The sequence below is a fragment of the Pelodiscus sinensis genome, chromosome 5 (genome assembly GCF_049634645.1).
Source record: "Pelodiscus sinensis isolate JC-2024 chromosome 5, ASM4963464v1, whole genome shotgun sequence".
In the NCBI taxonomy this organism is placed as follows: domain Eukaryota; kingdom Metazoa; phylum Chordata; order Testudines; family Trionychidae; genus Pelodiscus; species Pelodiscus sinensis.
This window is the reverse complement of record NC_134715.1, coordinates 114502750-114516153: the sequence shown is the minus strand read 5'-3', so window position 1 is coordinate 114516153 and position 13404 is coordinate 114502750. Positions and strand designations below refer to the sequence as shown.

The 13404-nt window shown below is 43.1% G+C and overlaps 1 protein-coding gene across 5 annotated transcripts in view; it reads left to right on the top strand.

The window, feature by feature from the left end:
* Window positions 1–13404, top strand: part of ACOX3 (acyl-CoA oxidase 3, pristanoyl) — a 64275-nt gene that overhangs the window by 37408 nt on the left and 13463 nt on the right. For 3 of the 5 annotated variants that reach the window (XM_075930812.1, XM_006128241.4, XM_075930815.1), the window contains 3 exons: window positions 1999–2121; window positions 2935–3048; window positions 11426–11541. In XM_075930812.1, the coding sequence (XP_075786927.1) occupies window positions 1999–2121; window positions 2935–3048; window positions 11426–11541 (353 nt within the window). Of the gene's footprint in view, window positions 1–1998; window positions 2122–2934; window positions 3049–11074; window positions 11224–11425; window positions 11542–13404 lie in introns of those variants that run through there. The other 2 variants (XM_075930816.1, XM_075930813.1) reach the window with 2 other exon arrangements.

The window sequence follows — 13404 nt, the reverse complement described above, 5'->3', positions numbered from 1 at the left end:
CCGGGCTTCATTTGCATAAGCGGGGCGCCGCCATTTTTAAATCCCCACTCGTTCGAACCCCATGCCGCGTGGCTACACATGGCACGAACTAGGTAGTTCGAACTAGGCTTCCTAGTTCGAACTACCATTACTCCTCATTCCACGAGGAGTAACGGTAGTTCGAACTAGGAAGCCTAGTTCGAACTACCTAGTTCATGCCGCATGTAGCCACGCGGCACGGGGTTCGAACAAGCGGGGATTTAAAAATGTCGGCTCCCCGCTTATGCAAATGAAGCCCGGGAAATTCAAATCCCGGGCTTCATTTGCAATTGCGGTATGCCTACATTACCCCACTAGTTCGAACTAGCGGGGTAGTGTAGACATACCCCTAGAGACTAACAAAAATACATATAGTATCATGAGCTTTCTCATCATCTGATAAAGTAAGTTTTTCCCATGAAAACTCATGATACCATATCTATTTTTGTTAGTCTTTCAGGTGCCACAGGACTACTTGTGAATAGATAGAGTCAGTAAAAGATTGTTCATATTTCTCACAGTTTCTGCTAGGAACAGATGTGTGTGCCCGTGGCAGTAAGTTTTCAAAAGGACTTTGGCCTTTTTATAGATTGTGACGATACCTGAAGCTGTGGGGTTGTTATGCTCCTTTAACTCTCCAGCCCGGGCTGTCTCTTACAGATTTAACTACAGAATGATAGATTTGCAGTGATTATAAGTAGCGGACATAGAGATCAAATTTTGTTACATAAGAAATAGAATTTAGACTGAGTTTCTATTTTTAACTTTAATGGACTACATGCTACACTAGCACCTATTTCAGGAAAACTTGTGTCAATCAGGGTTGTGAAAAAAAATCCTCAGGAGCAACTCAAGCTTTGCACACTTAAGTGCTCATGTGCACAAGTGCTTTTTCGATGGGACACACTCTCCCACCATCATAGCTACTGCTTCTCAACAAGCTGGCTTTTTTATATCGACAGAGGAACTCTTTCCTGTCAGCACAATGCAGCTACACAAGAACTCTTACAGCACCACAGCTATATCAGTACAGCTGTATGCTTTTTTTGTGTAGACATGGCCTCAGCGAGATCTGAATCAAATAGCTTTTCTCACCCTAATAGATGTTACCGGCAGCTCACAGTTCTTAATTTGCAGGCTGGATTCCTTTCCCAGCAGGGCACCAGTCTCCCCACTTCACACTCTTCCAGATGCTCTCCCAGATACAGGAGAAGAGCTGCCAAGCGATGCTGTCACTGTCCCTTTCTTCCATCTGCTGGAAAGATATTTGCTGTGAGGTTTGCATTCGGGAGCTCTCATTGCATACCTGCCCTCTCTGAGAAGCCTCTGGAAGAGTGTTTTGTTCTATCTAGCCTGTGACAGTTGTTCCTTTGTTGCTACTTGCTTCACAGCATGTTTCAGTGACACACGCAGTGCAGTACTTCATAACTTCACATAGAATGATAGCATATACAATTCAGCAGGATGTTAATATTCAACATTTTAATGTTAAATGATACCTCCCAAAGCATACTTTGTATAAAATATATCATGCTCTTATGATAGCCATGAATATGGGGTTTCCAGGGTGCTACTTGGATGTACAGTGTCACACAAATCCAATTTGCACAGGCTGAATCTGCACCCACAAAATTAATTTCAGATGCAAAGCGGAATATTTACATGGACCATTAAGCAGTTAGAGCTGCAGCTATCCAGACTGCCTTTGAAGGTTGAGAAATACAGATGCAGATTTTGTACATGAAGCTTGCACTCTTAAAGTGGATGTCATGCTTTTGCCCCAGTATATTTAATTTTTTAAACAAAGGGTAACTTTTCAGGGACATCTTTTTGGTAAGAATAATTGTATTGTATTGGAAATTGACTCTAATATCTTTTTCTTATAGCCACAACATAATTGTTGCCAAGTTCTTTTGACCCATGTTTGTATAATGATTGAGTTATATTATGTATTAAAATTTGTGACTTTTCTTTTAAAAGTGAATCGTCTAGGTGACATTCGAAATGACAATGACCCAAACTGCACATATGAAGGAGACAATAATGTTCTGCTTCAGCAAACCAGCAACTATTTACTGGGCTGGGTGAATGCTAAACACCAAGGTCAGTGTGCAGTATTCTATCTTGTTCTGAACTAAGTAGTGATTGGTAACAACATTAGGAGGTAATTTCATACTAACAGTATGTATTTATATAATCATAATTTGTAGGACATAAATAACAGGCTAGGTATCTTCATAATGAAATGTATTGATCTCTATATATATATTTCTGTTATATCAGTCATCACAGTGTCTGGACCTTATCATAGCTAGTTGTTTGCATGTTTGTAAGCAGGTAGTTGTTGAAAAATTAATAATAAGTAATTTAGGATCTGATGCTGGGGACTCAAACTCCCAAATTCACTAGAAATCAATGGAAGCTATCTGCACAGAAAGTCTGTTATTTGGTCCTCAAAAAATAATCTAAAGGTTATCTATCTCTTCCATGCTTTTATGCATTAAATATTATCTGACCTGTCGTTAATTCCAATTGAACTGTGGTGCTAAGTGCTGAGAGTATAGGTGGCAGAATGTGTAGTCTAACTTAATAATTATAAGTATAGCATTTTGTTGTTGTCTGGATACAAGATCACAGGACAAATTGCTGGCACAGATTCTGGCAAAGATCTTCCAGGTGTAGGAAACCCATTCATGGGTATTGAATCTACAGTCTTCACTCCAGTGGGAGCTCACAATGAGCCAGGTCAGCACCTCAGCACTTATTCACCCTGGGTAGTAATAAACTTAATATTTTGGCTTAATATTTCTACACCTGGCCAATCAAGAAAGAGTAAACCTAGCCTCTAGGATAGTGTTTTACCTCAAAATAGTCCAACACTGACTTTGTAACAAAGCATTATCATTGGTATTCCAGATAAAGCTCCTATTGCATCCCCTCTTGGATCAGTAAACTTTTTGGAAGACTACAATCATATTCTTGGCCAGAAATTCACAGCCTCTAGCATTGAAGATTGCATGGACTCCTCAGGTAGCCCTTTTCTGTTTTCTCAGTAAAAGTAGCTAGATTTATTGTCCCACTCCCAGCTGATTTTTCTTCTCTTTCTCCGCTCTGCATTTTTTCCATCATCTTTTGTAAACAACCAGCTTACCTAGAAGCCTTAAGAATTTTAGCCAAGCTTCCAAACTCACATTATTCAAGTGAGCTCAGACTAAGGCACATCCTTTTAGACCAGGGGTGGGGAACGTCGGGCCTTTTCCTTCTCAGTCAGAGACTTTTCACCTTGCTTCTCACTTGTGTGCGGCCCCCAACTAATTTTTCTATGGGTCAATGGCCCCCTACCCAAAAGAGGTTCCCCACCCCTGTTTTAGACACAACAGCCTGTATCTTGACAGAGTTAGACTAGATGACCCTTGCGGGGTCATTTAGTAATAGAATCATGATTCTATGATCCCTAATAAACAATGTTTTTCCTCTGGTATTTATTATGGTATGTGTGGAGAGAGAGAACTCTCATTGCAAGAGAACTAGGGATGTTAAATTAAGTCAGATTAAAATGTTACTTAATTTGATCTGTTGGTGTTTTTATTGCTACTTTCACGCAACTCTTTAGATTTCCAAAGCAGCCACAGGTGCTGTGCCAGGTGCTGTGCATGTGACCTGGCTGACCATGAGAAGTACCATGTCCTTGCAGCCTGCTTTCTAGACAGAAAAAGGAGTCAGACTGAGCTGGTTTAAAATTTCCAAATTGTTGATGATTATTTGGCAGAAATATTTGCCGTTTTCAGCCATGTATAGAGTTGGTATTTTTCAAAAAGTTAAAGATTCTATTAAAAATTTACAAAGTTTTCTGCAGTATGTAACCCGCTCTAGATCTGATAAGCTGACTGGCAACTGAAGTTTGAATGTTCACCTGAGCCAATGCTTTTTGCAGTTCAACTATCACTTCTTATATTATCCATCAAATTGCATTTTGCTATTTATTTATGTTTTTTGTGCGATGCACGTGGCAATTTATTAGGGACACAATTTTCTTTTCTTAATATGTCTCATTGGCACAAAATGTGGAAACTGAATTCTAACATGGAATTTCTGGACAGAATGGTCTCATGCAATATTGGCTTGTGTGTATTCTTTGAGTAGAGTGTTATTCTTGTTCCTCTAAAGTTGTGTTTTATTGGTATTTGTCCTCTGCTATTGTATTGTTTTTAAGAGAGAGGCCATGTTTATACTACAGAGTTAAGACAACGTAAGTAATGTCAGTGAACATAAAATGCTGTAATTACCTTGCCTGTGTATGTTCATACAACATTCCTTATGTCAACAGAGTGGGTCCACAGTTGGTGCTCTAGCACTGAGAGAGCGAGCAATGCACTCTGGGTAAATCACCACTTTCTCCCACTTGGAGTTCTGGGAGTCTCTCCCACTTGGAGTTCTGGGAGTCCTTCCCATAATTCCAAGGTCTTCCAATTTCATTTTGGGCCATTTTTCAACTGCCCCTTAGTGCCTGCCATCACTGCCTGAAAGCAAGGATCCTGCCCTGCTCACCGGTCTAGTAATAAGTGAACACAATATGGCTGATCTTGCAGTATTTCATGTGTGCCATGGAAAGAAACAACTCAAGACTGATGTTGGTATTCACGGAGCAGCTGCACATGGTGGGTCATTGCTACTGGGCTAGGGAAACAAGCATTGAGTGGTGGGATCAGATTGTGATGCAGATATGGGATGATGAGCAGTGGCTGCAGAACTTTCATATGCACAAAGCCACCTTCTTTAAACTCTGTGCAGGGTTCATCCCTACCCTATAGCATAGGGACTCCAAAAGGAGAGCTGCTCTAACTGTGGAAAAAGTGTGTGGCGGTTGCTATACGGAAGATGGCAACTCCAAACTGCTTTCATCAGTCGCAAATCATTTTGGAATTGGGAAGTCCATCATGGGGACTGTAGTGATACAGGTGTGCAGGGCCATTGATCGTCTCCTTCTATGATGGACTGTGAATCTGGACAGAGTGCAGGACACAGTGGATGACTTTGTGACAATGGGATTCTCTAACTGAGGTGAGGTGATAGATGGCATGCATATCTCAATTTAGGCCGCAGGCCATCTTGGATTGGAGCAGGTGCTAGAGGATCACTGGGATCATTTCACTAACATTAATAAGGTCGTGGAAGGTGCACGATACATGCTTCTCCAGGAGCGCTGGCCTGTGCAGCATGAAAGCTGCATGCAGGGACTTTCTTTTCCAGACAAATGTGGAAATGCTGATAGTGACCCTGGGAGTTCCATTCTAACCCTTAGTCCCATGGCTCTTAAAGCCTTACATCGGAAACCTTGACAGCATGAAGGAGCACTTCAACTATAAACTGACTAGTTGCAAAATGACTGTTCACTTGGCAGAATAAAGGGTCGCTGGTGCTGGCTTTTTGGCAAATTAGAATCAGGTTGGAAACTATTCCCATGGTCATAGCAGCCTCTGTGAAAGTTTCCTCAGGAGTGGAGCATTGAGGTGGATCACCTTGCAGCTGATTTTGAGCAATCAGACATCTGGGCTATTAGAGGAACTCTAGAGGAGCTTATTTGAATCAGGGAGGCTTTGAAACAACATTTTGATAATGAGCCGCTCTGTCTTTCAGTAGTCATAGAATCATGGAAGATTAGGATTGGAATAGACCTCAGGATGTCATCTGCTCCACCCTCCTAATGAAATAGTTTTTCCTAATATCCACTCTAGATCTCCCACACTGCAACTTCAGACCATGGCTCCTTGTTCTGTCATCTGTCACCACTGAGAACAGCCTCTCTCCATTCTCATTGGAAACTCCCTTCAGGTAGTTGAAAGCTGCTATCAAATCCCCCCTCACTCTTCTCTCCGGAAAACTAAATAAGCCCAGTTCCCTCAATCTCTGCTCATAGGTCATGTGTCCCAGCTCCCAGTCGTTTTTGTTGCCCTCCCCTGGATTCTCCAATTTGTTCACATCTTTCTGTCATCGGGGACCTGAAACTGGATGCAGTACTCCAGATGTGGCCTCACCAGTGCCAAGTAGAGGAGAATAATCACATCCCTCAATCTGCTGGCTCCTATTCGTCTCCATATGCAGCTGAATATGCAGTTAGCTTTCATAGCAACAAGGGCACACTGTTGACTCATATCAAGATTCTGTCTACTGTAATCCTCTGGTCTTTTTCTGCAGAACTGCTAATTAACCAGTCGGTCCCCAGCCTACAGCAGTGCATGGGATTCTTCCATTCTAAGGGCAGGACTGAGTACTTCTCTTTGTTGAACCTCATTAGATTTCTTTTGTCCCAGTTCTCCAATTTGTCTAGGTCACTCTGGTCCCTACCCCTACCCTCCAGCCTATCTACATCTACACCCACTTTAGTGTCAGGCAGGCATTGCTTGGTACCGACTGCCCTTCTGATGATTCCTGGCTGAGCATTAATTGTAGTGTGCAGCTGTGCCAGTGCTCACTGTGTATATATTTTTTGTAACCACTGTGTGTAATAAACAAATAAAGAATTGTATTTCTAAGACTTTTTTTAATTAAACCGCTATATACAGATTCCCATTTCTTACACGGTACATGGTACCAAGCAACATTCTCTGAAGTGACGCTCTCACGCTGTGTGAGTCCAGCTGTAATTGTGAAACACCTTCCTAAGGGTATGTCTAACTACAGTGTTATTTCGAAATAGCTTATTTCGAAATAATGCGCTGTGACGGGTCAGAAACGCCCCGCACTCTGACCCCGCCGATCGCCACCTGTTTGGTGGCGCTGGGGGGCGGAATACCGGCAGTGCGGCAGCTGCTCGCTTGCCGCCGCACCGGCACACCCCTGTGCACACCCTGGACCCTACCCCTATGGAGCGTCGCGGGGGCGGGGCGATGTCGGGTTGCAACATACACCGTCAACCTGGAAGGGAGGCGGGAAGAAGGGGGGGAAAGGAGGTGAGAGACTTCTCGAGCGGGACCCATGGTGGATGGGACCCAAAGCAAGGAGGTGAGCAGAGAGGAGTCACTCCTTGAGGGAGAGGGTGCTGGTGGTGACGCCAGCCTCAGAGAGAGGAAGTCGCCCAGGGTGGGCAAAGAGAGCACGTGGCCTGGTGCGTTATGGCAGGACGCCCCACCAGCCGGACCAGACTGCAGCAGAGTCCATGTTCTTAGGGCCCTGGGCTGGGGTCCGTGAGAGGGGGCGGGCCTGGACTGCCCTCTCTCCGCGGTGCAGCTGGGGCGAATGGTAGGCGGAGCAGACAATGCTGTTGCGAAGCAGGTACCCAAAGGCCAAAGACTAGATCAAACTTGGATGCGAGAGGACGCTGGGTGTGGTGGTGGGAACACGGGGATGTGCTCCGGGAAGGACGACCGGGGGGGTACACATTTGTGCACATTTACACGCACCTACACACAAAATGCATTTCGAAATAGCATTTTGCTATTTCAAAATAGCGCATCCACACTGAGTGGACTCTGAATTGCCTCCCCCCCCCCCCCCCCCCGACAGCCAATTCTCAGGTTTCCCTGCTTGCTTGTCTACCTCGAGGGACAGCAAAGCATTTTGTCTCTGTATGCTCTGGTTGCCCTCACTCGGGACACCACAGCACTCTGCAACATGGAGCCAGAGCTGCCCTTGGGCACTCTGGGGATTCTCTTGGATGCGTTGCTGCGAGCCTGGCTGCACTTTCTGCAGGCTGCCATCCGGGAGGTCCATCGGGGGGCTATCAGTATCCAGGAGGCCCTGCGGGAGAGCTTCCACCCTGAGGAGCACTAAGAGCCTCCATGGTCTGGAGCAGGGGTCTCCAAACTACGGCCCGGGGGCCGGATGCGGCCCGCGAGGCCCTCTCATCCGGCCCGTGGAGACCTTTTTGGATTCAAAGGCAGAAGAAGTGAGATTGTTTCAAAACCCATTTGAAGCAGATGTGGCCAGTTGCCCAGATGAACTGCAGCTGGAAGTCATTGAGTTGCAAGCAAATGACCTCCTTAGGGACAAGTTCAAAATAGGACTGGTGGGTTTTTACCAGTTTTTGCCCAAGGAAGACTTTCCTAATGTCAAAACTTTTGCATCAAGGTACCTTTCAATCTTTGGAACAACATACCTGTGTGAACAAACATTTTCAAGAATGAAATACGTGAAGAACAATTTGAGAACAAACTTGTCCGATGATAATCTCAGGTCACTGTTGATGTTAGGGACAACAAATCTAAAGCCAGAAATGTCTGCTATTTTGGCATCCAGGAAACAATTTCACCATTCACACTAATACAGGTGTTCATGTGTAGTGTATGAATGTGTTATTAAATAATAACTGAATAAAATAATATTAAATAAATAATTAAAAACAACATCCATGTTTTGATTGTTTTTTATTTGGACCTCAAGTGTGTAGTCGGCCCCCGAACTGCTGTTTGATAGTTAATGCGGCCCTCGGGCTGAAAAGTTTGGAGACCCCTGGTCTGGAGGATAGCTGCCAACTGGGGGGCTTGTGCCTCATTCCTCCCTCATGTCCTTCTGCTTACCCCTCCCTAACCCCCCTTCCTGATATCAAATAAAATACATAAGTGGCCCTCTCTCATCTCAGTGGGCTGCAGCATTGTCATAACCAAGATCGTCTCTCAGAATAGGGTAGTTTTGCTAACTCTACTTGCATACCTACAATTTGTGGATCAATCAGCATGCACCTTATTGCACATGCCCTTTAAGCGTGTGCCACTTTTGTGACACCAGCAGGAAAAAAACTACATGTCCACAAACCAGCAGAATCTGGCCACCCTGTGCCAGGGCAACAGTAAAAAACAGTCCTAGGGCCACTCATAGAACCCCTAAGGGCCACAGGTTGCCAACCACTGGTTCACACTGACACTGTGTTGCTCTCACTTTGTCATAAGAAGCTCTGTACCACTAGTCAAGGTGATTTCATTGTGTTGGTGTAGCTGGGGTGTTAAATCCGTAGGAGGATCATTGATGTGTGTACAAGCCTCTTTTATCTATGAAACCTGAGGGCTTTTTAATAGAACTGTGAAGTCTACACAAGGCCAGACACTCTTACATGGGACAGATCTCTGTTTGATGTTATTAGCTTGGGGTGTTGAAGTAACTTTATAAGGAGAGTGCATGTTTGTTAGAACAGTGTTGAGTAAGGCAACATTTTGAATAATAAAATATGTACAGACAAAATTGTCCAGTTTTGAAGTATGTCACTGTATAGTAATTGTCTTTGGTTTGGGTGAAAAAAATGGAGAAACAGTGAGAAAAAAACCTCAGCAATTGTCTTGGTTTTCTCTGCTATAATCAAATTGAGAGAGACATTACATGCCATTCCCACGATCTTATTGCTGCTATTTACTCAAATTTGCCACCAGGGGGAAATTAGAGGTAATTAGATCTATATGGAGATTTAAGACAAAAGTGAGTCTATGAAACTGAGAACTACTTGTGGGTAGAAATTTAACCTTAATTTATAGATGTTATTAAGATGCAATCTGCTTGTTTCCTGGAATCCAAATAACTGCTTCAGTGCTCAGCTAATTGAATGGAGAAATGCTGTGATTACTGCAGTCTTGGTAATGATGCGAGTGCCAACTGAGATAATGCCTCAGTAGTTATGACAAAAACTTCAAAATGTGCTGAAATAATTATTTGCTTTGCTTTGTGGTAAATCTCAAACTTGTGAAATGCTGGACAGCACAAACTAACAACAACTAAGCACATTTTTGTCTCTTTACTACCTACCAAAGCAGCCAAATCAGAGTTGAAAAAACCCTGTATCAGTTCGTGTGTATTAATTTTCTATTATAAGTCATTTAATAGTACTGGACTAAGTCAATGCCTAACATTGACAGCACCAGGATTTAGCCAAGGATCACAAACAAAATTATAGAAATATAGAGCTAGAAAGGACCTTGAGAGTTTACCTAGGCCATTTTCCCAAGATGAAGTAAGGGCAGTGTACCTACACCATTCCTGACAGGTATATTTCTAACCTGTTCTTAAAAGCCTCCAATGACTGGGATTCCACAACTTTCCCTTGCAAGCTTTTATTTCAGTACTTAACCATACTTACAGTTAGGTTTTTTTTCCCTAATATCTAATCTAAATATCCTTCACTGCAGATTAAGCTTATTACTACTTGTCCTACCTTCAGTGGAAATGGAGAACGATTGATCATCAAGCCCTTAACATATTTGAAGACAGTTATCAGATATCCCCTCAGTCTTCTTTTTTTATCAACATTAAACACATCCAGATGTACCATGGTACCTGCTTCCTTAGTAAACTCAGAGGGCTTTAAATATGTAACATGCTCATATACAAAGTGGTTACTTCATTTGCCACTGAAAGACAGCCATAGGTGTGTGGAACATAGCAACAGTTTAGTGCCATGCACCATCACACCACAATTGTTAAGGAGCTCAACCCAGAAAGTGTTGGCTTTCTTCAGTGTCCATTGTACTGTCAGGAGATACTTAATACCTTGCGGGATTGAGCCTTAAAATGGGAAGAGAACATACCTTACATCTCTGAACCTATAAGGAGGCAAAATATAAATAACGAATAGAAAACTTGAATCTGTTACAGGAAACAACCCCTTCTTGTAAAAAGTGTCATGAGACATTTAATGAATAAATGTGGCCAAGACCTTGTTTTTTCTTATTTCAGACAGTGGTCAGGATTCTCCAGTACGCTGCAGCCACTTTGCCCCACAGTCAGGCAGTACAGTTGTAGTTTTGTAGCAGTGGGTTGCCAACAGAGCATTCCTCTAGCAAAGAAAAAATCTCAAGTGGCCTCAAGTGGGTGGAAATAGCATAGCCTCCTCCCGTGAAAGCTGCCCACACCCACCTCCAAAGTGTCATAGGAAGGAGGGCAGAGGCAGGAAGCAGGGAAGGGTCATGGCAGAGTGGAGCTTTGCTATGCCTGCTCTCCAGGGGCATAAATCATTGAGGGACCTTATATCAGTGAGGTACATTAGAGCCGCTCTTTGTGCTAGGATCAGGTTGCAGAGGAGCAGGGGGTCACAACTGGCTCCCTCACAGCCTTTTCTCTGTCCTGCAATTAGCAGAACTCTGCCACAAGGGAGAATCAACCCCAACACCTTCAGCAACACTGTCCCATCAGACTATGCGGAAGCCTTGGTTAAGTGTCAGCTCAGAGAGAAGAGAACCATTTCCTGAGGTGCCTAGGTGACCCTGAAAGGTTCTTGTCCAAAAGGTAACACTGCCCAACGCTGTTTGAATGTTTGTCATGCAATGGCTGCCAGAGAGTTTTTTTGATTTGCATAAGCCTCAAACAGGAATCCAGTGTCCATCCCAAATAACATAAGTTTAGCATAAAAGCATATTCTGATTGTGATTCCTAGCAGCATTTCACTTTTTCTCTCTTTAACACCTGTAAATTGTCTTCTGTCTTACAGTTCCACTAGCTGCCTATAAATGGCTGGTTTGTTACCTGCTCCGAGAAAGTGTCCGGAAGTTGAGCCATGAGAAAGAGTCTGGGAGTAGTGATTTTGAAGCAAGAAACAACAGTCAGGTAACGATATATTCAATTTACCTTTTTTTACCATATATTTTTATGTAAGTTTGCCACATCTTGTTTCTTTTATCCTTCTGTCACTCCTAAATCTTTCAGAAAAGTTTCCCTCAGAACAGTGCAGTCATAGTTGTGTAATATATTTAAATTAATCTTTAATTTTAAACTCCCCTTCTGTATATTACAACTACTACTATTGAATCTTCTGTAGCTCCTGATTAGTACGTCTACATCTGCTTATTATGCTGCTCTTGTGGCCAATTACATACTGTAGGAAAGAATCCTGCTCTGGCAGGTAGATTGACTAGATGATCTAATAGGTCTTTTCCATCTCTAATGTCTATAATTTAAATGCATAGCACTCATGAAAGATACCAGACTGACAGTACTGGAAACTGAAAAGGAAACATTGACAGTCTACTACTAGTGGATCCACTGTCCCCCAACAAGATTCTAACAGCCAAGGAGGGCATGGTTCTAAATTGAAGGATGCAGCACCTCACCATGCATCTCTGTCCTCTGGGCAAAACTGGCTGGAACCCGGAGCTGAGAATATTTGGCATTTGTCACTCCTGAGGGGGTTCAGCTTCCCTGGAGATCTTACTCACCTTGCTGAAAAGTACATTGAAAACTCACAAGAAACACTCAACTCTGTGTCCCAATAGAGACAACCTGTCTTCATGCTGGTATGTGGATGTAACCACCATCAGAGCCTTCATCAGAGCAACATCTTCAAAGAAGATGTATACTTTGCAGGGTCTGTTTCAGATTGTGAACAACATGTTCCCTGGCTGGCACTTACTGCTGACAACTGTGTAAATACAACTAGGATTGCATCTGGTACAGTCTATTACCCTGTGACTTCCCCTTTGGAACTGTGGTGCATGGCCAAGTGTGTTAAGAGCCATTCTTTGTGGAACAATATAGAGGCACCCTGCCCTGCTTCATCCTTTTATTCATTAGGCCCCTTCCCTTCCTACAATGCTTGTGCAGCACAGGGGAGAGTTTTTCTTATAAATAATGTGCATTAAATCCATCTGAAAATGATTAGCATACTGGAGCTTTGGAGAGCTTTGCAGGGTGTGAAGAAGCACTTTCTGTCAGCCCCTTGGCAGAGAAATGATCTAGTGCTCAGTCATACTGTGGGAGATTTGGCATAGATTCCTGACCTGTTATAAGCTGAAAGTTCACTGAAGACAGCCAGGGTAGCAGGGAGAGTGTGTTTTGTATCACTCATCTGTGATGTCTCATGCTGGCTGAGCAGGGTTAATAGGCTCAGAAAGGAGTCCTGTCCATTTATTCCCAGCCAGAAGGTTAAAGGGGCCAATGCAGGACTACAAGATTGGATGTATTGTAGAAAGAAGTGGGGAAGGAAGAAAGGAATTCATTCTCATGGCTCCAGCAGAGCTATTGGAGACCATTGATTGTGACAAGAAATCTGTTCTGATCATCACATTCAGATCTAAATTCAGAGTTAGCTATTGGATTCCGGGCACATCCCATTTTCCTAGCACAACGACCCTGATCTTGCTTTAAGTTAGGATAACTTAGGGTAAGAGGACGCAACATACCAAATATGGTCACCTTACTGTTTAGGAGGAGTTTTTGAACAAATGGATTCATGGACAGATGGCCTCATGAACAGACAGACAAACAAATGCTCTAATCTAAATGTATATGTAGAAAGAGAGATTAAATTATATCCCTGCTATAAATTCCATAAGATGGTTTAAAACAATCTGTAAAAGGAGAGCTGTCTGTTCAGTAGTGTAAATTTTAGAATATGTTCTATAGAATCCTACTGGTATCATTCATATTAATTTATGTTGCATTTTCTGTTAGGGCTTAGTGAGCATTCACAGG